The sequence below is a fragment of the Triticum aestivum genome, chromosome 3A (genome assembly GCF_018294505.1).
Source record: "Triticum aestivum cultivar Chinese Spring chromosome 3A, IWGSC CS RefSeq v2.1, whole genome shotgun sequence".
Classification (NCBI taxonomy): domain Eukaryota; kingdom Viridiplantae; phylum Streptophyta; class Magnoliopsida; order Poales; family Poaceae; genus Triticum; species Triticum aestivum.
The window spans coordinates 581,799,914-581,824,876 of record NC_057800.1 but is presented as its reverse complement, the minus strand read 5'-3'; the positions used below and the strand labels follow the sequence as shown (position 1 = coordinate 581,824,876).

Sequence of the window (24,963 nt, the reverse complement as noted above, 5' to 3'; positions counted from 1 at the left end):
ACTTACGAGAGTGAGATCTGATAGATATGATAAGATAATATTTTTGGTATTTTTTATGATAAAGATGCAAAGTAAAATAAAAGGCAATAAAAATAACTAAGTGTTGGAAGATTAATATGATGGAAAATAGACTCGGGGGCCATAGGTTTCACTGGTGGCTTCTCTCAAGAGCATAAGTATTCACGGCGGGTAAACAAATTACTGTTGAGCAATTGACAGAATTGAGCATAGTTATGAGAATATCTAGGTATGATCATGTATATAGGCATCACATCCGAGACAAGTAGACTGACTCCTGTCTGCATCTACTACTATTACTCCACACATCGACCGCTAGCCAGCATGCATCTAGAGTATTAAGTTCATAAGAACAGAGTAACGCTTTAAGCAAGATGACATGATGTAGAGAGATAAACTCATGCAATATGATATAAACCCCATCTTGTTATCCTCGATGGCAATAATACAATACATGCCTTGCTGCCCCTACTGTCACTGGGAAAGGACACCGCAAGATTGAACCCAAGCACTTCTCTCATTGCAAGAAAGATCAATCTAGTAGGCCAAACCAAACTGATAATTCGAAGAGACTTGCAAAGATAACCAATCATACATAAAAGAATTCAGAGAAGATTCAAATATTGTTCATAGATAAACTTGATCATAAACCCACAATTCATCGGTCTCAACAAACACACCGCAAAAGAAGATTACATCGAATAGATCTCCACAAGAGAGGGGGAGAACTTTGTATTGAGATCCAAAAAGAGAGAAGAAGCCATCTAGCTAGTAACTATGGACCCGAAGGTCTAAGGTAAACTACTCACACTTTATCGAAGGGGCTATGGTGTTGATTTAGAAGCCCTCCGTGATCGATGCCCCCTCCGGCGGAGCTCTGGAAAAGGCCCCAAGATGGGATCTCATGGATACAGAAAGTTACGGCGGTGGGATTAGGGTTTTGGCTCCATATCTGGTAGTTTGGGGGTACGTAGGTATATATAGGAGGAAGGAGTACGTCGGTGGAGCAACAGGGAGCCCACGAGGGTGGAGGGCACGCCCAGGGGGGTAGGCGCGCCCCTACCTCGTGGCCTCCTGGTTGATGTCTTGACGTAGTGTCCAAGTCCTCTGGATCATGTTCGTTCCGAAAATCACGTTCCCGAAGGTTTCATTCCGTTTGGACTCCGTTTGATATTCTTTTTCTGTGATACTCTGAAATAGGCAAAAAACTAGCAATTCTGGACTGGGCCTCCGGTTAATAGGTTAGTCCCAAAAATAATATAAAAGTGTATAATAAAGCCCAACAATGTCCAAAACAGAATATAATATAGCATGGAACAATCAAAAATTATAGATATGTTGGAGATGTATCAGACACGTGGTGTTGAAAGAAGGAGTTGAGGTTTCTGTACTCCCCTCCCCAATCAGATTGGAGAGCTAAGATTTTGTAATCAAACTTTCTTTCTACTAGTGCTTGAAAGTTGTGGAAAACTTGAAACACATCAGATTTCTTTTTGATGAGATAGATCCAGGTGTACTTGCTATAGTCATCAATAAAAGTTACGTAATAGGTGTGTCTACCAACTGAAGTAGGGGCAGGATCCCAAACATCGGAAAATATGAGCTCAAGAGGTTTAGTGGAAATGCTTGTAGACACAGGGTAAGGTAACTGATGACTCTTAGCACACTGATATGAATCACAAACTATTTCACAATCATGCTCACCAACAAACGGGAGCTTATTCTTTTTAAGCAAATGTTCGACTAAGGAAAAAGATGCATGTCCTAATCTATCATGCCACCGTGTTGAAGAGACTTCGGTGACACCATAGGCTTGTTTATTCAATCTCCTAAGCTCCGGAATCAACGGGTAAAGCCCTCAAACGCATCTACCTCGATACAGGATTTTCTTCGTGACCTGATCCTTGATCAAAAAGAAAAAGGTATGAAACTCAAGGAATACATGGTTGTCAATGGCAATGCGATGAACTGAAAGGAGATTTTTCGAAGCACTAGGAACATGCAAAAAATTTCTTAGACGGGTATTTCTATGGGGAGTTCTAAGCACTGAATGACCAACGTGGCTAATGCTCATACCTTCTCCATTGGCAGTGTGAATTTGGTCTTGCCCGCAATACTTCTCACGAACTGTCACCTTTTCTAGCCCGCTGGTGATGTGGTCAGTTGCGCCACTGTCCACATACCAGTTCGTGTCGATGCCGTAGGAGCCATCGGCTGCGCTGCGCCTGCAACCTTCTCATCTTGAGACGACTCATCGTCGTCTTCGTAGCGGTACCAGCAATCGCGTGCGGTGTGGCCTAGCTTGCCGCAGATTTGGCATCATGGTGTGTCAGGGTTGGCGCGAGGTCTGCCGCCACGGCGGCCCTTGTTGTTGTTGTTGTTGTTGTTGAAGGATCGCTTGCTGCTGCCGCGCCACCATGAGAGGAGTTGTCGCCGCTGCTGTTTCCGCCTGCTGGTGGCTTGCCCTTGCCGCACGGTAGTCCGCGGTAGCGTGAGGAGCCGCCACTGCCGCCGCCGCCACGAGCGACCACGTTTGTAGACGACTTAAAACCCCCGCCCGAGGTGTTGTTGTAGAGGGCGAGGCACTGATCAAAGTTGCTCATCTGAGCATAGAGATCGTCGAGGCTGATGGTGTCGGTGCGGGCGTCGGCGGAGACGAGGGGCTGGTACTCCATGTCGAGGCCGGCGGTGATGTAGGAGATGAGCTCATCGTCATTCCAGCGGCCGCGAGCTCATCTACGAGTGCCCTCATGTGGGCGAAGTAGGCAGCAACAGATTGCGTCCCTTTCTGCGCCATGGAGAGAGCAACTCGGATGTTGTCGACGCGGGCTCGAGATTGCGACGAGAACATGTGGGCAAGAGCTGCCCAGAGCTCGTGCGGCGTGGCGATGGAGGTAACTTGCACGAGGACCTCTTTGGTGAGGGTATTAAGCAAGTATCCGAGTACTTTCTGCCCTTCTCTGAACCAGATTGGATGGAGAGGGTTCGGAGTCTGCTCTTCTTTCCCGTCTTTGTCCTTCGTGGTGAGGATCTTGACAGGTTCCAGCATGGTGCCGTCGGCGTAGCCGAAGAGGCCAGCCCCCCTCAGCTGCGATGTCACCTGCGCACGCCATAGGACGTACTTGGTGTGGGTGAACTCCTCTGCAACCTGCCCAAGGGAAGCCTGGACGATGCTGGAGGAGGACGACATGGCTAGCGATGGGTGGTTTGGCTAGATGTGATGGAATGATGGATAGAGGAGGCTCTTTATACCATATGAAGAAGCGGAGAACGTCGTACCTCTCTCAAGGCGACGGTTCCGTATTAATATAGGTAGGGGCATATCCCTTATAAGCATACAAGTTTGTTGAGATTACATCTTGGGGTTCAAGAAAAGTAGAGATAAGATAAAGATGAAAAGATTACAATCATATACTCTAACAAACCTAGACCGAGACTTATCTCAACATAACCGGTGCGTGGTGCGCCCCTTGGACCTGACCATCATGTTGTTTAACACCGCGTCATCGGTTGAAGCTTTTTGAGTTCCCGTTTGCAGCTTTTGCCAACGCCGGTCACATGCTCACAGCTATTGCTGGTAGCCCAGTAGCCGGCCGCATGTCCCGTCGCCTATTGAAGCTTTTTTCATGGCCAGTTGTAGCTTTCTCTATTGCCGCTTGTAGCTTTCTTCAGTCGCGTACTACTGGTTGCAGCTTCTGTCATCTACAGTTGTAGCTTTTATCATCGCTAGTGGTAGCTTCTACGGTGGCCGGTTGCAGCACAGTCGTCCCCAACGACATACATGCTCTCGAGGTATGCGGTGCAAGGATAACAACGGCAGGGTGGTGGCCGCTCGCAATGTCGCCAGCAACCTTGCCGGTATAGTTTGTTGCGGAGGGTATGGGTATCACGCTTCGTGGCATGCCTTGGTACCTTGGAGCATGGATAAGAGCTTGCAGCGGCGGAGCTATGGGGCGGGGCCAGCTCGTCCGTGCGTAGCCAAGGGGAGGGTGCCGTTCCGCGGCGGTGGCGGCTTGCCGGCGTGGCGTCAGGGGAGGGAGGGGCCTGGTTGCGCGGCGGCTGATTTCATTGGATTCTCGATCTGAAGTCAGGAAGACGAGAGAGAGAGAGAAGCGAGACATAGTCTCAGACGACGCATGATGAGATTGGATCGCACGATGTGGTGTGACCGGCAAATCGTTGGGCCGGCGCACCGTTGTTAAAGGTTTCCCTAGTAAGTTGTGCCCGATCGACATGCATTGCCTGACCGCATGCCGATGAGAAAATAGCGGGTAAAACATCCGAATTCGATTGAGATTTCAGAGCTGGAGGGGGACGCACACGTGCGCTCGCTCAGTCTTATGTCACCCTGGTTAGGTCGCGCTGGGTTTGCCGGCCGTAACATCGTCGAACTGGCCTTGCAAGCTGTCCTCTTACTTTTACGGTTTTGCTATTTTTCAGCCGGATGAAAACAATTGGGGTTCATCCGTTTTTCTGTTCGTCCGATCGCTTTGTTGAGATTTGTGCTATTCCTTTTTTTCCTGATCTCTGTCTGTTTGGTTGCTACCGGGCCCGCATAATTTGTCGGGAGAGACCCGTTAATTGCGCGCGCCCGCCCGCCCTCTACTCGCTGAATGCCTTTTTCATTTCGAATTTTTTCTTTTCGCTTTCTCGCCCCCTCGTCTCTTCCCCTTCCTATTTTTCCAGCGGCGGATACCTCGGTGAGTTAGAGATCTGGAGTCATGGCGATTTTGATTGGGAGTTCTCCTTCGATGCTCGCTTGAGGGCTTGGTGGTCAGGCAGCCGGAGTTCTTCTCTCCCCGTCGCTGCATCTCTCCTCTGTTGCTATTTCCCTTTCGGTTCCCTGTTGCTCAGATCTGTGGGTTGCTCGGGTGTTATGATCTGTAGGGTTATGTGATGTTGTGCTTTGGGGATCGAGTGTTGTGATCTGTGATGTGATGTGTTGGGCTCTTGTGATGTTTCCCCTTTGGTTAGGCGCCCGTGTGTGTTTGCCTGATCGATTCTGTTTGCGTCATAGTGATTCTTCAGTTAGTTCATTTGGATCCTAGTTGTAGCTGCTATTTTTCTTTAGTTGGTATCCTGAGTTTTGTTTAGTTATCTCCGGTAGTAGCTGTTAATTTTTAGATCTAGCATGCTTTGGTACGAGTTGAGTTTGATTTTGGTCTCTGATGTGAGGGGTTGGTCTCCCATAGTACGTTGCGCTGTTGTATTGCTTGGAGAATTATAGGTCCTCATAGTACTTGGCCAGCTCATGCTGTAGTTTTTGCTGCTGGGTAGTAGTACGTGGCGCTGTCGTAATTCTCATTTGTCTCTGTCATGGCATGGTAGAGGGTTCAGTTTCTCCAGTGTAATAGTTGCTTGCCATTTGTTCTCTAATGTACTCCATGTAGGCAGGGGTGGTAGTTCTATGGGAATTTTAGGTGCTTGCCATTTCTTTTAGTATTTACTGAAGCTTTGCCTCTGTAATTTAAGTTGGTTTGCCACTGTATTATATGATGCCTATAACTGTACTAGCCTTGTGATTCTTGCTTGCTAGTCATTCTAATTCAAGTGTATCAGAACTGTAATTCTAGTAGTTTGTTTTTTTAGACCGGCACCGAATCGGTGCCGGACTCTCTTGTTTGGGTAGGAGGGCCTCTGTCTTATTTTGTATGTCACATACACGGCAGGTGGTCTCCTAGATTTAGTTAGGTCCAAATTAAGTGGTTTTATTCAGGTTGGATGTGAGAAAGCCGCATCAATGTTCAGGCTGGGTTCGTTCAGTAGCTAGGTTTGGTTTACTAATTGGCCATTGCGAGTTGCGACTAGAGTTAATCTTATGCTCTGTATGGTCGCTGGATTTCTTGTGCATTTGTTTGTTAGTGTTGGCTTGTTTCATCTCAAATTTGTTGTTTATTACTGAAGATGAAGATTGTTGGACTTGACTGATCTTTTGAGTCCTATTTTTTATCTACTGAAGAAAATGGCATGCTCCCTTTGGTAGGCAAAGCATATAATTGTGGTGTGTGAAGTTGTAAAATGGAATTAACGGGATAATAAGAACGAGAACATGGAACAGTACTAGGTACTTGTATTTGTGATTAAATCGGTTGATGTGTATGTTGATTCAGTATAACATTGTCTGTTTGTGTTGATGCTAGCTATGCCACAATTATATATCATAGGTTATGACTGTTTAGTCCTGATTTCCTAGTTTTTTCCTGGTATGTACTGTAATTTATGTTGTCTGCCATTGTAATTTCAATTGTTCACTTTTGTAAATTTTGATTGCTTTTAATGTAATTCGAGTGATCTAGCTTTGTAATTCCAGTGGTGTTATGAGTGTAGTTCTAGCACTTTTTTTCTTGGTTTCTACTGTAATTTTAGGGGAGTTCCATTGTAAATCGTTTGTAATTTTTTGATTTATTTCCGCAGTGATATCTCTATATTTTGCAGTGGCTTACTAGTGTATTTTTTATCAATTACGACTGTAATTCCAATGGTTATAGGGATCTAGCTCTGTAATTCCAGAGATGTAGCTTTGTAATTCTAGTAGTTTTAGTATTGCTGATGATTGTAATTCCAGTAGTTTTATTCCTGGTTACTACTGTAATTGTAAGTGAGTTCTATTTCTATACCAATGTAATTCTAGAGATGTAGCTCTTTATTTCCAATAGTATATTGTTTTAGAGTGTAGTTTCCAATAGTAAATAGTCAGCTGTATTTTATCAGTATTTTTAGTGTAATATCAGAGTTATTTTATTGTGATTTCAGCTTGAACGTGTGTAAATGTGAGATTGCTCCTGAGTGTTGTTTTCTTATCACTAGATTGCTCCGGACTGCCCTTTTCTTATCACTTTATTTACTCTGTAAATCTTAGTTTTTGCTGTTATTTGTAAGTGAGATCACAGTGTTATTGTTAGTATAATTTTAGTCTTTTTACTATAAGTTGTAAGTGAAATTACAGTGCCAATTGTAGTGTAATTTTAGGTTAGTTACTCTATCTTTGTCAGTGTTTTTACTCTTTAATTCTTAGTGGATTCTTTTAGTGCAATGACTCCTAATCTTTGAGTTTACTCAGCAATTTATAGTGGATTTCTTAGTGTAATTACTTTATATTTGTAGTGTAATTACTGTATAATTCTAGTGTAATTACTCTATCTCGTCAGTTCTTTTCACACTGCAAATTGTAGTGGAATTCACACTGTAATTGAGTGTGATAATCTCTGTTTCATTGATTTACACTGTAAATTCTAGTGGAATTGTAGTGTGGTGTCACCATAATTTTATTAATGTAATTTATTCCCCTCGCTGCGTGCTTGAGCAGGTTGGTGGTCAGGCGTCCAGCGCTCTCCCATCAGTTGCGCCGCCGCATCTCCCGGCCGAGGTCTGCCGCCTGATCTGTGCTGTATCTCCCACTCACCCCGCACCCCACCCCGCCCCTCCAAATCTCTCCCTCCCCTTCTTCTTTTGCGGGTTTTTTGATGTGTTCTTTGGGTCCTCAGATCGATTTCGAGTAGGTTGCTGCCGGTGATGTGTGCATCGTTAGGGCACTCAGATCCGTTCCCGTTTGGTTTTGGTAGTTAAATGTGATAGCCCCCGCGGCCTCTAGTTGTCCTGTTCGTGCGCTTTGATTAGGCTTCAGGAGAGATTTGTCTGCTATAGGGGATTCATCTTCTATGTGTGGTCGTTTGGATTAGGGCGTGTTTGTTTTGAATCGGCTGGACCGTGTCCTGCTGCTTCTTCACATGTATGATCTTGACCTGCAGTCCAGGCTGCAGCGCGCCAACGCCGCTGGCTTCTGTACCACCAGACCTAGTAGAACCCACATCTGAACAAACAAAACATCTGCCATGTCCGGAATCTACATGTTCCTGTTATCTGTGTTTGATTAGGCAGCTTTGTTTCTTGCTCTGTTATTGTAGGGTCATTTAGGGTTCCAAATCCCATTTAAGTTACCTATTCACTTTATCATGTACGTAGGTAGTTTTCAGTGTAACTTTAGTGGTAGTGGAATTACTGTGTGTTGTCTGTTTATTTTACAGTATATTTTAGTATGTATCTTATATGTAATTGCACTGTTATTTTGAGTGTTTTTATCAAATGTATTTTTTAGTGGTTTAGGTGTTGCAAATTATTCCAGTGTACTTTTCAATGCATTCTCATTTGTAATTGCTACAGTAATCTTGCTGTAATTACTTTCTTTAGCTATAGTCTTTTTGTTGTAGTTACAGAGTAATCTCACTATAATTAGATAGTAATCGCACTGTTAATTGGAGCATATTGGGTAGAGTTTAATATCCTATCTTTTGTCAGTGATTATGTAGTTTGTAGTGGGTTTTTAGTGCATTTAGTGCTGATATTGTAGTGTCAGTTTTCGAGCTTTTGTCGGTTGCTGGAGACGATTGCAAGAGCATGGGTTTTTAGTTCTTCAGTGTTGCACCTATGTGGTATCTTTTGCTTGAGGCAGCTGGTTTGGCCATCCAGAGCAATTTGTGTTAGTTAGGTATATGCCCTAGAGCTTGTTAGCCTAGGTCGATGTTCCTATCTCTTGTTATTTTTTCTTGAGCTCAATAGCAGTCCATTTATGTCAGGCAGAATGTGTTTCTAGAGCTAGGCCCCCTTTTTTCTTTGTTTAGTAGGTCTTTTTTTAGGTTCATTTTCTATGATTTTCATTTTTTGTGATGTTGGCTTTGCCCATTTTTCGGATGCTAATGCTGGCCGTGGATTTATTTTGCCCCATTTCAATGTCACTAGCATCCCACCGGCCTCATTCTTCACAAATAAACTCAATTCTATCTCTGAAGAACTGCCTGATGAAGATATTTTCATCTGCTTCATGTGTGTTGCTTTCTCCACATTCTTGTGTCCAAATTCTAGCCTTTCGCCCAGCCCCAAATATCTCCATATCTTCAGAGATTGTAGCTCCGCGAAGAATTTCGATTTATCTAGGCTTGTCTATGAGTGACTCCTTAGCAGTATTAAAAAGTTTAAGGATTCTACAAAGGTTGCTTCCAAGAGATCAATCACAGATGGCGGCTGTCACTACGCTTGAGCTGTGACTTATTTCTTTTCTTTTATTCCCTTTTTATGCTGCTTCCTTTGTTTATTGTTATTTAATTATCTTTTCTTTATTTTTCTGCTAGGTTTCTTACCTTGACCATGTGCACTCTGGGTTGAATTATCTTCCTGACAGCAAGCCTAGAATTCTGGTATGGAGAGGTAACAAAGTTAAGGATTTCTCGGAATTACATAAGAGCAACAGTCGTTCGTATGGCAAGAGGCCGTTGAAGCGTTTATCACCATCAGTTTACGCACAGGTTAGTCCTTGTTTGTCTTTTTCTTAACTTTCTTTGTCAACTTTTTTTCATAGTTAGCTCTCACCGAATATTCTACCTTTTTTTTGTGTTCAGAAGTCTTGTGAAAAGTTTTCATGTTCAGTAACAAGTGGTGCAGCTACCTATAGTATCCCCTTTGCCAATAAGATTTCAACATCAGAAGTTCATGCTCCAGCTGTTGATAATGTCTCTTTTGCCTGTAAAGTTGAAACGGCTTATGCTTCACGGTTTGGAAATGAGGTAAGCTTTTTTCTTGCCTTTTTTGCTGTTTTCTCCTCCTTTTTTGTATATCATTTTTTCTGTGCCTCAGACTTTTCAAGATTGGTCGGGGTCCCTTGTTTCAAGATTTATACTGGATTTACAGTGTCCAGTGTAATTCTAAGTGGATTTACACTGTAATTCCTACTGGATTTACACTGTAATTCTAGGTGGATTTACACTGTAATTCCTACTGGATTTACACTGTAATTCTATGTGAATTTACAGTGTAATTCTTACTGGATTTACACTGTAATTCCTACTGGATTTGCAGTGTCTTAGTGGATTTGAACTGAAATGCTTGGTGTAATATTTAGTGAATTTTACAATGTTTTACGGTGGATTCATACTGGATTTACAGTGTTTTCTTAGTGGATTTACAGCGGTATTTATAGTGTAAATCTTAGTGTAATTTTAATGGATTTTTACATTGTAATTCTTAGTGGACGTAAAGATTTTTACAGTGCATTTTTACAGTTCTTTTCCAGATTGTATTTTTCATTTCATTTTGGTCGTGTGTTGTTAGTTTTAGAACAGTGGACATGGGAAAGTTTTGCCTGTAACGTTGGGTTATTTTTCTCCTTTCTTGCTGCTTTCCTGTACGGGTTGAAAAGAGTTGGGTGTAGACCCGTTAACATGATGATGCGAGTGTGTTTAAAAGCCGGACAACAAGGAGCAAACAGAGGACAGGAGACACGGGACAGGGACACTTGTCATCCTTGAACTGGCGGAAAAAATATGACTGAAAGCAAATTTATTTTCATCCAGATGTAAAGTAGACAGTCCCTACTTTTATCTTGTAACCACTGATCTACACTTTGTTACTCTCGTTGAATTAACCACAGAAGACCGGTTCAGAGAAAAATGTCAGCGCGCGTCGCTATAGGGGTGAGCGGCATGCATGGTTCGCTAAAATGCACCAATCTTGAGCTTGGACCTCGTTATCACGCTGATGGGCAGTACGTCAGTGCAGAGATTTTGTCAAACTAAACTCCATGGCAAGTTGCATTTTCCTTTCTTAGACGATTGCTTCCATGAGATGGTTACCTACTAATGAACAGACAGTTCTGTTTCCTCAAGTTGTTAATCGAGCGCCGAGGCCAGGTCAATCCAAGCACTAAATTGTGTTAGTTGTTTTTCTCTGCTATATAAGTACGTACACGAGTCATTTGTAGCAGAGAACATAAATGCTTCCAAATTTGCACGATTGAACATTGCAGGAGCAGAAGAGTACCATGGTGATCAGCTTCAGTTGCCCGGCAAGTAGTAGAAAACTGACATGGTTTTTGGCCTTACTGTTCATAATGGCTCGAGTCTATGGCCAGTCTACTTCTGGTAATGTGCTGCAGCGCACTTCTCAGTTTACTTCAGCTTCCAATTAACACACTTATTTCTGAGTATCTGTCACACTAGTCATGATCTTTCCGTAGATTATAAACTTGAAACACATGAAACTGATACATATTCTCCATGTGCAGGGTTCATAAGCATCGATTGTGGAAACAGTAACACCTACAACGACATCACAACAGGAATACAGTACCAGTCAGACGTTGGATTTGTCGAGGGCGGTTTGAGCTACAACATTTCAGCGGAGGCTCCTGTGGCGAATGAGCAACAAAAAACCCTGAGGAGCTTCCCTGAAGGATCACGAAATTGCTATGCGCTGCCATCCAGCATTGGTAAGAAGTATCTGTTGAGGGCCACATTTACTTACCGCAACTATGATGGGTTGAACAGGACTATGGACGGGTCACCGTTTCTGTTTGGGCTACATATCGGCGTCAATTTCTGGGAGACGGTGAACTTGACGAATTGGAATGATCCGCTAATGAAGGAGGTGCTCACCGTTGCTCCGGGCGACTCCGTGTCGGTCTGTCTGATAAACTTCGGTACAGGGACTCCATTCGTGTCTTCGTTGGAGCTGAGGCCACTGCAAGATGCGATGTACCCTTTTGTGAATTCTTCGGTGTCAATCAGCTACTTTAAACGGTTCAGATTTGGTAACATCACTGACCATATCACAAGGTGAGACAGGACTGACATCCATAATAGTTTTTGGATTGGATCATAATTATGGGTGTTAGTGGTTTTAAATTCGTTCGGCTAGCTAGCTCAACGCATTTCAATTGTGTGCTTACTTGTTTCCTGCATCCTGCAATAGGTTCTAACAATAAATCAATACAGTAAATTTCAACATGACAAGAAATTGGGACTGCCAGTTCCCATATGTACAAGTAAAGACCAAAAGAGTAGTGAGTTTGTGCTATCTATTTACTTGTTTTCCCTTGTCATTGTGTGTGGTGAAGATTTTTTTTTCCCAACCGGGCTCGCACCCCTTTCCATTAATTTTGCAATCAACGGAAATACAATGTTCCAATAGTTTTACCAAGCCAACCACATCCAAAATAAGACTGAAAGGGGAGGAGCGAGCTGGAGCATCGACAGGAAACCCACCGCAAGAGGACCCTAAAACAGATCAACTGCCATAGGACGAAAACCTGACAACACCGACTAGCCACTACCCTAACCTCATCCACGAAAATAGTGCACCACCTGATAGACTACATAGTCTACTCAGGCATAAAGAAGCAACTCAGGCATAAAGAAGCAACTCTCCAAAAGCATATAAGACTCCAGAACGGGCATCAAACCCCAGTGGACTGTAAACCAAGCAGGTTAGCCGATCTGGATCCCCTCTCCATCCTTCAGTCGCATCACACCTCGCGAGTGAGTCCTGTCTGCCAGAGCTGCTGCCACATACGCCAATCTCTTCACGCCCGCCTGAAACTTCGACCTATCTTCTTCCTTCAGTAGTCCTGTCCAGTACAACATAAAAGAACATGCACTGAAAACAGCCTCCAGCGGAGAACGAGCATTATAATTGTCAAAAGTAACTTTGTTTCGAAGACACCATATCCCCCAACACAAAGCCGCAATGATCATCATGAAAAATTGTTTTCCACCAGGGAAAAACTTATACAACCACGCCCAGCTTTGCCAAAGGGAACGCGGGCAACAGGATACTCCAGCCGTAAGTCCCAGGCCCCCCCCAAATTGTTCGAGCAAGAGGACATGTAAAAAATAGATGGTTCGCAGTTTCCATGTTCGTGCAGAAAGAGCAAACAGGATTCTCGGGCCATTTTCTCTTCCTCAAATTATCCCGGGTAAGCACAACATTTTGGAATAGCTGCCATAAGAATATTTTGATTTTCAGTGGGATACTAGCTTCCAGATCCACTTATAGTTAGGGCCAGCTAAATCCCTCTCCAACCACTTATACACCTATTTAGTGGTAAGTCTCTTGTTCTTACACAACTTCCAAAACACTGTATCAGGGATATTGTCCAAAGTATATTTCTTTGCCTCAGAAACTACCCATTCCCATTGATCATTGATCCCCCCAAACAGCCTACGCATGAAACCCAGGCTATAGTTTTTTGCCACAAAATCTGCAATAGTCTCATCCTGATCCTGACATATACTGAATAAGACGGGGAATTTTTCACATAATGGCACAGCATCTATCCATGGCTCATGCCAGACCCTAGCCAAGTTCCCACTATTAACCTTAACGGCCCTCCCAGCCATATATGTCTCTTTAACTTTCATAATTGCTTTCCAGCAAGGGGAGTCTGAAAAACGACTACGAATATTAGCCACCGTTTTATTCTTGAAATATCTGGCCCGAATAATTTGTTGCCACAACCCATCTTTAGTTTCAAGTTTCCACCACCACTTGGTCAACAGGCTAATGTTTTGCTTGTGGAGGTCCTTGATCCCCAACCCACCGATTCTTTTGGACCTACAAACCCTAGTCCATTTCACCATATGATACGCCCGTTTATTGTTCTTCCTTTTCCAAAAAAATCTTCTCCGGTGTTTATCCATTTTCTCAATAAAAGTCTTGTTGAATAGGAACATAGACATAAGATAAGAAGGTATTCCATCTAGGCTCGAGCCTAATAGGGTAAGCCTAGCACCAGACGAGGCTGCATAGGCTATCCAGGCGTCTAACTTTTTTACCATCTTAGCATCCAGAAATTCCAACTCTACATTTTTTAAAGTGGAGTAAGATATCGGTGTACCCAGATATTTCATAGGTAAAGAACCCACCTGACACCCAAACATGTCAGCATATGCTATATCAATCTCATTATCCCCTCCTATAATAATGATTTCGCTCTTGTCAAAATTGATTTTCAATCCGGACATGAGTTCAAACAAATAAAGTAGTAGTTTCACATTAACTGCTTTATCAATATCATGCTCGAAGCAAATGACAGTATCATCTGCATATTGCAAGATCCCAACTCCGTCTTTTATAAGATCAGACGCCAACCCTTTGACAAGGCCATTTTTCTGGGCTGAGTTCATCATCTTGGTTAGACATTCTGCCGCAAGATTGAACAGGAATGGAGAATGTGGATCACCTTGCCTTACCCCTTTAGCACTTTGTATATAAGGTCCCATCTCGTCGTTGATTTTCACACTGACCGTCCCATTTCTCAGGATCTGGTTTACCCAACCACACCACTTTTGGTTAAACCCACGTTTAACATGACATTCTAATAAGAAGTCCCAATTGACTTTGTCATATGCCTTCTCAAAGTCAAGTTTGAGTATCACCCCTTTTTGTTTTTTGACATGAGTATAATGCATAATCTCATGCAAGGATAAAATGCCGTCTACTATATGCCTCCCTTTGATAAAAGCATTTTGTTGTATGCTAAACAGTTTGTGTGCATATTTTTCAATCCTGAGGTCCATGACCTTGGTAATAAGTTTGTATGGACAGCGTAGTAAACAAATGGGTCTATACTGTTGTATCCTATTAGCATCATTTGATTTGGGCAGCAGGGTAATAATGCCATAGTTCAGCCTTTGTACATCTAGTTTCCCCTCATAAAACCATTCAAACATAGCAAATAAATATGGAGCTACGACCTCCCAACAATGTTGATAAAACTCAGCCGGGATGTTGTCAGGCCCAGGTGCCCGATTAGATTTCATGTCAAATAGAGCTTTCTTAATTTCTGCAATAGAAAAGGGTTTAGTCAGTTCCTCATTATCTTCAGAGGAAATTTTTTCTTCCAGTGGCCACATATCCCCATCAATCTGACACAGGTTTCCAGGAGCAGGTCCGAAGAGATTTTTGTAATATTCAGTGGCATGCGCCAAGAGGTTTTTGGTCCCCTCAATAGTGACCGCACCGCACTCCAGTGAGATCATAATATTTTTTCTCCGGCGGCCATTTGCTACTTTATGGAAAAAGTTAGTATTATTATCACCTTTGATAAGCCATCTCTGAGTAGAGAATTGGTGCCAATACAATTCCTCCTCCACATACATGTTATTCAGCTCTAACAAAATTTCCAGTTTCCTGGTATAGGCCTGTCCACATAATCCAACAGTCTCCTCAAGCCCTTCCAGCTCTTGTAGTTTGAGTTTGATAACATCTCTCCTAATCTTGTTGTGCCCAAAAATATTGGACCCCCATCCTTTAAAAAATTTCTTTAATCTCTTCAGTTTTATGTTCAGGATATCAATAGGGTCTTTGGTATATATAGATCTCGACCAAATATCAGCAACCAGAGGTAAAAACTCTGGATTATTAAGCCAGTTGTTATCAAACCTAAAGCACCTACAACCTGGTGCTCTAGATGAAGCCAAACCTCCATTCAAAAGCAAAGGATTATGATGTGATAACTCTCTCACTAGCTTTTTAACTGAAACAAGAGGATACAAGTCCTCCCAATCCGATGACATCAAAATCCTGTCCAATTTCTCCAGGGTAGGGTTTTCCTGCTTATTAGACCAAGTATAACATTCACCTGACATACTGATCTCTCTCAGACCAAGCAGGTGGATGACAGAATTGAACACATCAGAAAAGTGGGACATGGAAGTTTTCTTGTTCTTCTCTCCATTGTGTCTAAGAATATTAAAGTCTCCTCCCACCAAATAAGGAATGTGGGTCCTATTACACATATTAGACAATTCTGCAATAAATTCTGGTTTGTTTTCATCCTGGGCTGCTCCATACACAACCAGCAGAGCCCAGTTGCATTTCTTGCCTTTATCAAAAAGATCCATTTGAAGGATATATTTCCCATGTTTAACATTAATAAGATCAAATTTGTCCTTATTGATACCACCCAAAATACCCCCTGATTTACCCCTAGAAGGAATCCAATCCCATTTGAATTTACCTTCAGGGTCCAATTTCCTAAAATAGGAAGGATTATAAGTTTTTTTCATAGTCTCTTGAAGACCAATAAAGTCCACATTATCAGCACAAATGATATCAGTGAGGCAGGTAGACATGCCTTTCTTGCCTGCCCCCCTACAATTCCAAAGCAATCCTATCATTTATATCTTGCAGGTTTCCCCCTCTCCCTAGTAGGTCTGCCAGGATTCAGGGTAGACTTACCCTCCTTTTTTTTTCATCTGACTTCTCGTGGCAGGTCTGTCCATATCATGAGGGGACAAGACCTTCACTTTTTTTCATTGATGGGCATGTTTCTTTTTTTGCCTGGACTGTACCAAAATATAAGGTTCATCCTCATCCACATTTTCGTTATCCCAGGTTAATAACAAGGGAATATCATTACCCAGCCCATCATTTACTGTAATAGGAGCAGTGTTAGTTTCAACCCTTTTATCATGTAACAAGGTCCTAGATACCTCTAATTCCCGCAAAATATCTATCGTATCAAAGCTATCATCAGGAATATGCACTCCCATCATAGCAGCCCGAGCAATAATAACAGTATCATCCAGCGCAGAAAATTGATTATTCGAGTAAGACATTTTTTTTACCTTCAGCATCACGCTTCTTCAGTCTGTTGGTTGCCATCTCCTCCACTCGCTCCATTTTCAGAAATTGCCTGCGCGAAGCCCGTCCTTCCGGAGCCATATTGTCATGCGTTGGCGATCCAGAGGGCGATTCAACAGTGTAAATACTGTGATTATCCCCTCCTTCAGTTGACCCTTCATCAAGAGGCACAATATGAGGCAGAGATGGCCACACCACATAATCTGACAAGGGAGGAAATTTTTCTCCATAAGATTTATCAACATGTTGCATAAACATCGGAGATGGAGGAATAGGAGTTTGGATAATATCCCAAGCACCTTTTTTCATATTGCCAGCCGCAATAGGAGACCTCTCCATCTCACTCTCTGATATCTCATCATTTTTTTCCTCATGATCTTTTTCAGCAGGTGATTCAGAATAAGTCATTTTATCAGCTGCATATTCCCTGGCCATAGATTCGAGCAAAAGCTCCGTATGGTTCCCCTCATCACTTTCCCCTTCCTCCTCACTCTCAGCCACTGCAGATAATCTCTGCGACCCCTTATCATAGTTTTGAGAAGAAAAATTTCCCATCACAGATGCACTGGTTTCCCCTTGTCCATCAGACGAAGCAGGATAGGAATTCATCCTGGCTTTCTTCGGGAAGGAAGGGGATGCACTGCTATCCACAGTGACAGAGGTCTGATTTTTCTCTCCTCCCCCCGTCACAATTTTTTCAAGCTCATAATAAAAATCATAGAACTGTTCTCCCAACATGCCCTCAGCGGTAGGGGGAATTTTTCTCACCTCCCTACAACCCAAGAGAATTCTAACGTACTCAGGTTTATGCAGAGTAGATTCATCAATCTCAAGAGTGATGCCTACCAGTGCTCCTGCATATGCAGCATGTTCAGCACATCTCTTCTCTAAAGGAACGTTGCTAACTCTAACCCAAGCCTTTTCCATTTCCCCCTTAGCACCAACAGATGCGGACCAGGGTTTTAAATTGACCACCGCAGCCCCATCCTTCACAGGTAGGTGTTTCCCATAGCAACAGGCCCTCTCCACCTCACTAGCATTAGGAAATCTCATAACAAACTGATTATGGCCTATGGAACGAGCAGTACAACTCCATTTTTTCTTTCCGGGCTTATGAGCAAAGAACCCATTAAATTCAGATTCAATTTCTTTAGCTGTTGCACTCCCTTCCACAATAGTAATCACTACATTGTTCGTTTTCTCACTTTTCCTAGCAGCACACATATCAGGGATATAGAAAAAACCCTGTCCAGGAGATTGGAAACCACACATAAAAGGAATGCATTCCCACGGCCTCAGATTTTGACAAAGTTGCACCATATGTCCCAGCTTATTGCATTTTTCACAGCGAACCGTAGGGCAGCGAGGAGCAAAATGACCTGGGAGCAGTTGAGGCAAAGCTTGTCGTTGGCCTTGGCCGCTGGATCTGGAGTATCCACCGCGGCCGATGAAGTCGTCTGGGCCGTCGACGTCGTCGTGTTCGCCCGCGCCTTGGCATCTCTGCCCATCGCCCTTGCCGCAGCTTCCCATCGGTCGTCAGCACCTCCGCCAGATCCAGCTCTCCCAGATGATGGCGGCGGCGGATCTAGGCGCTGCCACACCATGTGGTGAGAGGAGGTCGCCTGCGCCGTCTTGCGTCCCCCGCCGAACCCACCGCGCGTCGAAGAATCGCGCCACCCGCCAGATCTGCCTCCTCCACGATCCCCCATCGATGTGGATGAGGCACCGTGTCCGCTCCCGCGAGCACCCGCCACCTGAGCGAACGAGCGCTCGTCGCCGCCCACCTTGCCTCGCCACCACCCGAAGGAATCTCTCGTAGGAGGAGAGGAGGGACGGCAAACCCTAGATTTCTCCCATAGATGCCCAAAAAGCGAAGCGAGATGAGAATCGCGGCTCTCAATAATGGGGGTAGGTGGGGGTGGGGGTGGGGGACATGATGCGTCTGCTCCCTCTCCGCACCTCGCGGCCCCTCCCTGATCTCTGGGCCCGCTATGGCGGTGAGACCGCCATGGATCCGCCTCTCTCACGCTGCCAGATGTACCGCATCCAACCGCTGCATGGTCCCTCCCCTCCTCCACCGGCATGCATGTCCCCACCTCGCGAGTCTCCGTGCGGTGAAGATATCCAACGGACGATTACGACCGGTTCTGGGAGAGGTTTTCCCTCAAGTCCGAAAGCTTGCTCAGCCGGGCCACCAGCAATGAAGTGAGGAGCACCCCAGGCGACGACGACTTCAAGGTACCGCAAGCCATCCTCCAACATGCCACGACCATAGACACGAACTACTCCTACTTCAGCCTTAAAATTGAAGCGGGTCCCAATCAGGACCCAAAGAATCTGCAGCTTCTCCCGATCTTTCACTTCGCGGAGATAGTTGACAACAGTCCGAATAGGACGTTCGACATCTTCAGCAATGGCGAATTGCTGTTCCCGAACTACTCCCCGCCACCATTCCAGGTGCGCAGCATGCAAAAGAGCGGGCAGTTCTTGCATAACCCCGCAGCGTTCTTCAGTCTGAACAGTACACGCAGCTCGAGGCTCCCACCACTGATCAATGCGTTCGAGCTGTACTCTCTCGTCCGGATGGAAAACCTCACCACCGACTCCAACGACGGTGAGATACAACACAAGTACTCCGTACATGCTGCATACGCATTACATATTTACCATGGCTGTGGCAAATTCGCATTATCGTTATGCAGTGTATTCTGTTGGTTGAACAGCATCTCTGGCTCCCTGCTTTTAAACAAATGTTATTGCCTGTCTAGACCCCTGAGCTCCCTGATACCATTTAACAATTTGGCAGGCCCTTCACCAAAGTATGAACCAAATGTTTTAGTAATACACTCGACTTCTGGGTAGGACATCTTTTAGAGGCCTAGCCAGTATATTAGAGAAATGAATCAATAATTTTATTCAGTTCTACAGAAAGATAATGCTTGCATACGAAATATTTTCATAGCTTCTTGATTTACAATTTTCGTCTCTTTAGAAACATATAAGCCCCCATGCCCAAAATATACAGATTTTTTATCCCATTCCAACTTGTTTCCATCGTCTTTTTGTTGTTGTAGTCAATTACATGAAAGAAGTCAAGAAGCACTACAATTTGGCACGAATAAAGAGAGTATTCCTGGAAAGGTTTGACTTGCGACTACCCTAAGAGCAACCAGAATCCAAGAATTGTTGCAGTGTAAGAACAAAACCAGGACTTGTAGCATATACATTTTGAAATCTAAACATCGCAGTTCGATCTTTTTAAACCAGAATCTGAGAATCAAGCTAACCAAAAAATGACATTTTGAATTTTGAAATCTAAACCAGAAACATTTCCAGCGAACCCCCCCCCCCCCCCCCCCCCCCAATAATTCTGAGATTTTCCGAAAACCGGTTTTCCCGGCCCCGCCCGGAACACACACACACATATATATATAGTAAGAGACTCGATCACGTGTTTAAGATCTTGAAAACACATGTACTTTAGTGTAACCCGAACCATAGAAAGGTACTTAAATAATATTAAAAATGCATGTTAGCTCGAGGCTATCACTAAAATTAATGACTTGTATTAAAATGAGATGTTTTTGCAGAAATCTGTCTACCAGCGGACTGAAAGGTGGATTTTCCGTATCGTTCATGAACATGTCATCACTGGAAAACTTGTAAGTGGTGCCTACCACATATAATATTGATAGGCTAAATGAGATTATGTTTGCCATCTTCATGACCCTAAGCGAAAAACATATATAGGGATTTATCTTACAACAATTTGACGGGAGCAATTCCAGACTACCGAATACGGTCACTCAGAGTCCTGTAAGTCGATGTGCTGATTACATATTTGGTTGATGATATTAATTTTAGATAATGATTTTAAGTATTATTTCACAGCAACTTGTCAAATAACCAGGACCAATCCCTGATTTTGTTCTTCAAGGTTTTCAGGCCGGTCTGCTTGACTTAAGGTTTGGCATTCTCTGTTGCACAATACTTAAAAATATATGAATGTTACAAAATTCCGTACTACATATAAGAGAAAAATAGATCAGAGTAAACAACCACACCTAAAAGAAATAGGCTCAATCGGAAGTTAGTTATCATTGGGAAAAAATCAAGGTTTAGCAATAGTCTTTGCACATACAATATAATACATTGGTTAAAAATTATTTGGTTCATAGCCACGCTTCACCAAACTAGAATTACTCAGGGTTCACTTTCTCCGCACACTATTTGGTTAGTGATATACTTGTGGCGCGCCATACTGTCTTAGCGCTAGCCCCACTTGTCATAAACATGAGCTCTTAGGAAATTTGATTAAGTTGTGGTGGCCAATTTGGGTGCCACAAGAAGAGTGTGAAGCCACACTTCCGCATGGCATTGCATTGATGCAAACATGCCCTCAATTGCACGGCTAACATCTATCAGATATAAATGCTTTGTTATCTATGGGGTTTTGACAAGAGAGGTAGTAAGCACTTTAGTAACTGCACATGATTTACAAACAATATAGTGTTCCTTTAAAGTGCATAGAAGAGAAACTATAAAGTTGTTCTTTTAGACTGCATAGATGTTTAGCAAACAGGCTCAACTTCTAATCATAATTTTATACAGCTGTTGTAGCCAAGATCTTCTGAAAATGCAGGCCTCTTCTAATCATAATTTTATAATCATATAATTGATAGAGCAGTTGTAGCTGATTTTTATTTTATATGTTGTGTAATCGCCTCACAAGATTAGAAGGCAATCCCATATGCTCAAAACTCAAAGATACATACTGCTCAAATAAGAAGAACACGATGCATATTATGCTAACCGCAGTGATAGTTCCTGTGGTAGTGGTATCCCTCCTAGTAGTGATGTGCATACTCTGGAAGTTATGCTGGAAAGGTAAACAAAATTCTATGCTCTAAAATTTCTTTCATCATGCAAGGTGGTAAACAACTAGACATTATAGAGCAGGTTCTTACCTAAACTTCCATGGAAAACAAAACTTTGACTCTGCAGCGAAATCAGGAGACCATGAGGATTATGCTATGTATGAAGAGGAAACTCCACTACATATTGATATCAGGCGGTTCACATACGCAGAGCTGAAGCTAATAACAAGTGACTTCCAATCAATCATTGGAAAAGGAGGTTTCGGTATAGTTTATCATGGCACACTAGAAAATGGTGATGAAGTAGCTGTGAAGGTGCTTATGGAGACATCAATAGCAGAGGCAACAGACTTCCTCCCTGAGGTATACCAAAAAACATCAATGCTTTCTTCGATAGAAAACACACAATAAGGCTGCAAAGCATCTAAAACCCTTTACAAGTTCATATCAAATAAAATGATGCAATTGGATTCAGTTCTAGGATATTTGATACTTATATCTGTTGCTGCAGGTGCAAACCTTGTCCAAAGTTTATCACAAGAACCTTGTGACTTTACAAGGATATTGCCAGAACAAGAAGTGCCTAGCACTCGTTTATGATTTCATGCCCAGAGGAAATCTTCAACAGCTTTTAAGAGGAGGTTTCTCTCTTAACTCCTCCTAATGTTTATATCAAACATAGTTGACTTCTCTTAGCTACAACCAATCCAACATGCAGTTTCTTATTATCACTAACTTGTATTCGACATTTACAGAGACCATTTGTATTTTAACTCATAAAGTCAAATCCTTTAATCAAAACTAAAACCTGATCAATCTGAAAAGCAAGTTGACCAGTTCAGAGTTTTACTTTCACGCAGCCTTTCCCCCTACATTTCTGTAAGAGGCTGTTTCCGGGACTTGAACCCATGACCTCATGGTCACAAGGCGGCAGCTTTACCACTGCGGCAAGGCTCCCCTCCGTTATCAATATATTGTGCACCCACAAAAATAAAATTTGACAGGAACTACTTGTAAGCAGTACTGCTTGTAAGTATAAAAAGAAAACTCTAAAACCAAACTATTCTGGCCATGACATGGTAGTGTAATCAGGATTTTCGAAACTGGATCTCCTTGTTAAAGGTATAGTTGATTGCCTAAAGTGTTACTGCTGCTGCTAGTCAATATGGTTGAGTTGGTAGACTTAATTCCCTCTGCCTAGATACTCGACTAACAAGTAAGGCAAACATAGCTGCATCCTAGAGCTGCATATACTTAAACTCCTAACCATGGCATGGTCATAGATATTCGGTAAGAAATTTGGGCTACCATGGTTAAATTCTTAGTCAAAAGCATGGCATGTTAGTCACAAAATATAAACATGTACATCTTTCAAAAACTAGTAAGAAACAAAGCAACTAGAGAGATATGTATTCACTATTCAGAGAATACTTCAATAGCTTGGTTTTCTTGTTAATTGGATTTGTATATTTAAAATAGTATTCAAATGACACTTACTAATTTGGCATGTATTAATACAGGAGACGACTATAGTTTGAATTGGGAACAACGACTTCATATTGCACTGGATGCTGCACAAGGTACGGATCTCAGTTGCATGTTTGCCTTTAGGCCATCTTATGAATGTGTGTGTTTTCTTTCTTTTGAGGTGATGCATATATGTGTGTTCAAAGTAAGAGTTTTGTTGAACTGCAGGACTGGAGTATCTACATGAGTTATGCACCCCATCAATAGTGCACAGAGATGTGAAGACCCCAAACATCCTTCTGGACAAGAATCTAGTGGGGGTAATATCTGATTTTGGGCTTTCACGGGCTTTTAATGATGCTCACACACACATATCTACTGTTGCTGCTGGCACTCTTGGCTACCTCGACCCTGAGTACCATGCAACTTTCCAGCTCACAGTCAAGACAGACGTTTACAGCTTCGGCATCGTGCTCTTGGAGAACATCACCGGCCAACCCCCAGTATTTATGGACCCTCAAACTGTCCACCTACCAAATTGGGTGCGGCAAAAGATAGCTAACGACAGCATTCACGACGTTGTAGACAAGAAACTGCTGGATCTGTACGATGCCGGTTCCCTGCAGAGTGTAGTGGACCTTGCCATGAACTGCGTGGGGAATGCAGCCATCGACAGGCCGACCATGACCGAGGTTGCTTGAAGGCTTAAAGTGTGGTTGCCAGCGGCTTCTGGGACCCCTCGACGTACGTACTCCATGGATAGTGAAATTCCAAGGCAATTCCAGCTGATGATTTCAGGAGCACGTAACGAGGGGAGCTCTTTCCAGTCTGGCTATACCAATGGGATGTCACAAATGAGCCTCTTTTCTGGACGTTGAAAGGGAAACGCCTACTGTGTTATTGTTTTATATACTTGCTTAGATAATGTTTGGTAATTTGCTTTACTGCATCGTCATTGACTGTCTCGCAAATCGGAATTCAGTACTTGTATCATTTTCAGTTTGTAACGAAATTCAGTAACTTCCCAGCAAAAAAAAAAAGAAACTCGGTAATAGGAACATTTCCAGTTTCTAATATTGCTCGTTTACTGCCGGTAATAGTTTTCAGGCATGAGGCATCCCCTTCCACTTGAGAACTCGGTGGTCGACAAATCCGTGCTCGTACATTAAGTCCACACCAAACCTAGGACAAGTGGTCTGCTTACACATTTACCGCTTACGAATTCCGCCATTCATTCCCCAATCTCTCTCGCTAGGCCGTGGATTCAAATCAAAGTACGTACTTGTTTGTTTCTACCAAATCATCCGGGCATCTCCGGAGTTTGTGGACTAACACAAGTACACGAGTTGGCACCTGAGGACCTGAGCTATCAAAAAAGGGAAGAAATGCAATCACATCACATACCGAACACTCGGCGCTGTTCGTCGATTTGTTCGGGAGGTGCAGCACCTCCGCCCCCTCGCAATCGGCCTCCGCCTCGAAAACGGAGCTGGACAAGAGAAGAGATTGGGGGCAGCACAGCAAAGTTTTCCCCGACTGATGGCCGTGGTGCGGTTCTCTGGTGTGGAGTCGAAGTGGGCGGCGCCGGCGACCAGTGCCGCGCCTGACGGCGAAGGGGCTACGGCCTTGTAATGGGTCTTCCCAACTAGGCCGATGCCCTTTTCTTCCGCCAGAGCTATTTATCGCCTACTGCGAGGCAAGAGCTCCGGCTCGCTTCTGCTCGGGGGCTACCGGGCCGGCCCAATACTGTAGCTGAGTACGCGTGTTTTTTTCTTCCCTCTGTGGTTTCATAATGATTTTTTTTCACTGTTTACAGCGGTTTTATTTTATTTTCTCTGGTTTTCTTAGATTTTTTTATCCCTTGGTTTTCTTCCTTTTATTTTTTTATTTTCTAACACATGTATACATTTTCTGTACACATTTTTCATATACATCAGGAACATTTTATTCGCGTTTAAAATTTTCCAATGAATAAGATTTTTTTTCAAATATATGTTCTGATTTCTATTTATATATATATAAATTGTATATTTTTATGTTCATAAAAATATTTTCTCTACATTTTTAACATTTTCAAATACATGATTAATATTTTTTTCAAAAATATTTTTTTGAATAAGTGTTCAACATTTTTCAAATACACGTTGAATATTTTTTTTAAAATAATAGTACAATTGTTTTTACCGCA

At 43.0% G+C, this 24,963-nt stretch overlaps 1 protein-coding gene across 20 annotated transcripts; it reads left to right on the top strand.

Annotated features, from left to right (window-relative positions):
* Positions 1-4,611: 4,611 nt before the first annotated feature.
* LOC123062366 (probable LRR receptor-like serine/threonine-protein kinase PAM74) lies at positions 4,612-23,851 on the top strand. 20 transcript variants are annotated; one of them, XM_044485832.1, is made up of 15 exons: positions 4,628-7,384; positions 9,144-9,317; positions 9,411-9,575; positions 10,439-10,697; positions 10,814-10,928; positions 11,072-11,621; positions 19,506-19,624; positions 20,022-20,093; positions 20,182-20,247; positions 20,323-20,396; positions 21,164-21,318; positions 21,436-21,671; positions 21,820-21,949; positions 22,829-22,888; positions 23,004-23,851. In XM_044485832.1, exons 11-15 carry the CDS (start codon positions 21,228-21,230, stop codon positions 23,474-23,476), a joined length of 990 nt encoding a protein of 329 aa, XP_044341767.1. In that variant the 5' UTR covers positions 4,628-7,384; positions 9,144-9,317; positions 9,411-9,575; positions 10,439-10,697; positions 10,814-10,928; positions 11,072-11,621; positions 19,506-19,624; positions 20,022-20,093; positions 20,182-20,247; positions 20,323-20,396; positions 21,164-21,227; the 3' UTR covers positions 23,477-23,851. The 20 variants fall into 20 exon arrangements, with proteins under 20 accessions (XP_044341775.1, XP_044341768.1, XP_044341781.1 ...); XM_044485846.1 differs by lacking the exons at positions 19,506-19,624; positions 21,436-21,671; positions 21,820-21,949; positions 22,829-22,888; positions 23,004-23,851 and having other exon boundaries at positions 4,625-7,384; positions 10,439-10,481; positions 10,567-10,591; positions 10,659-10,697; positions 21,164-21,214; XM_044485840.1 differs by lacking the exons at positions 19,506-19,624; positions 21,436-21,671; positions 21,820-21,949; positions 22,829-22,888; positions 23,004-23,851 and having other exon boundaries at positions 4,612-4,718; positions 7,325-7,384; positions 9,414-9,575; positions 21,164-21,214.
* Positions 23,852-24,963: the final 1,112 nt, after the last annotated feature.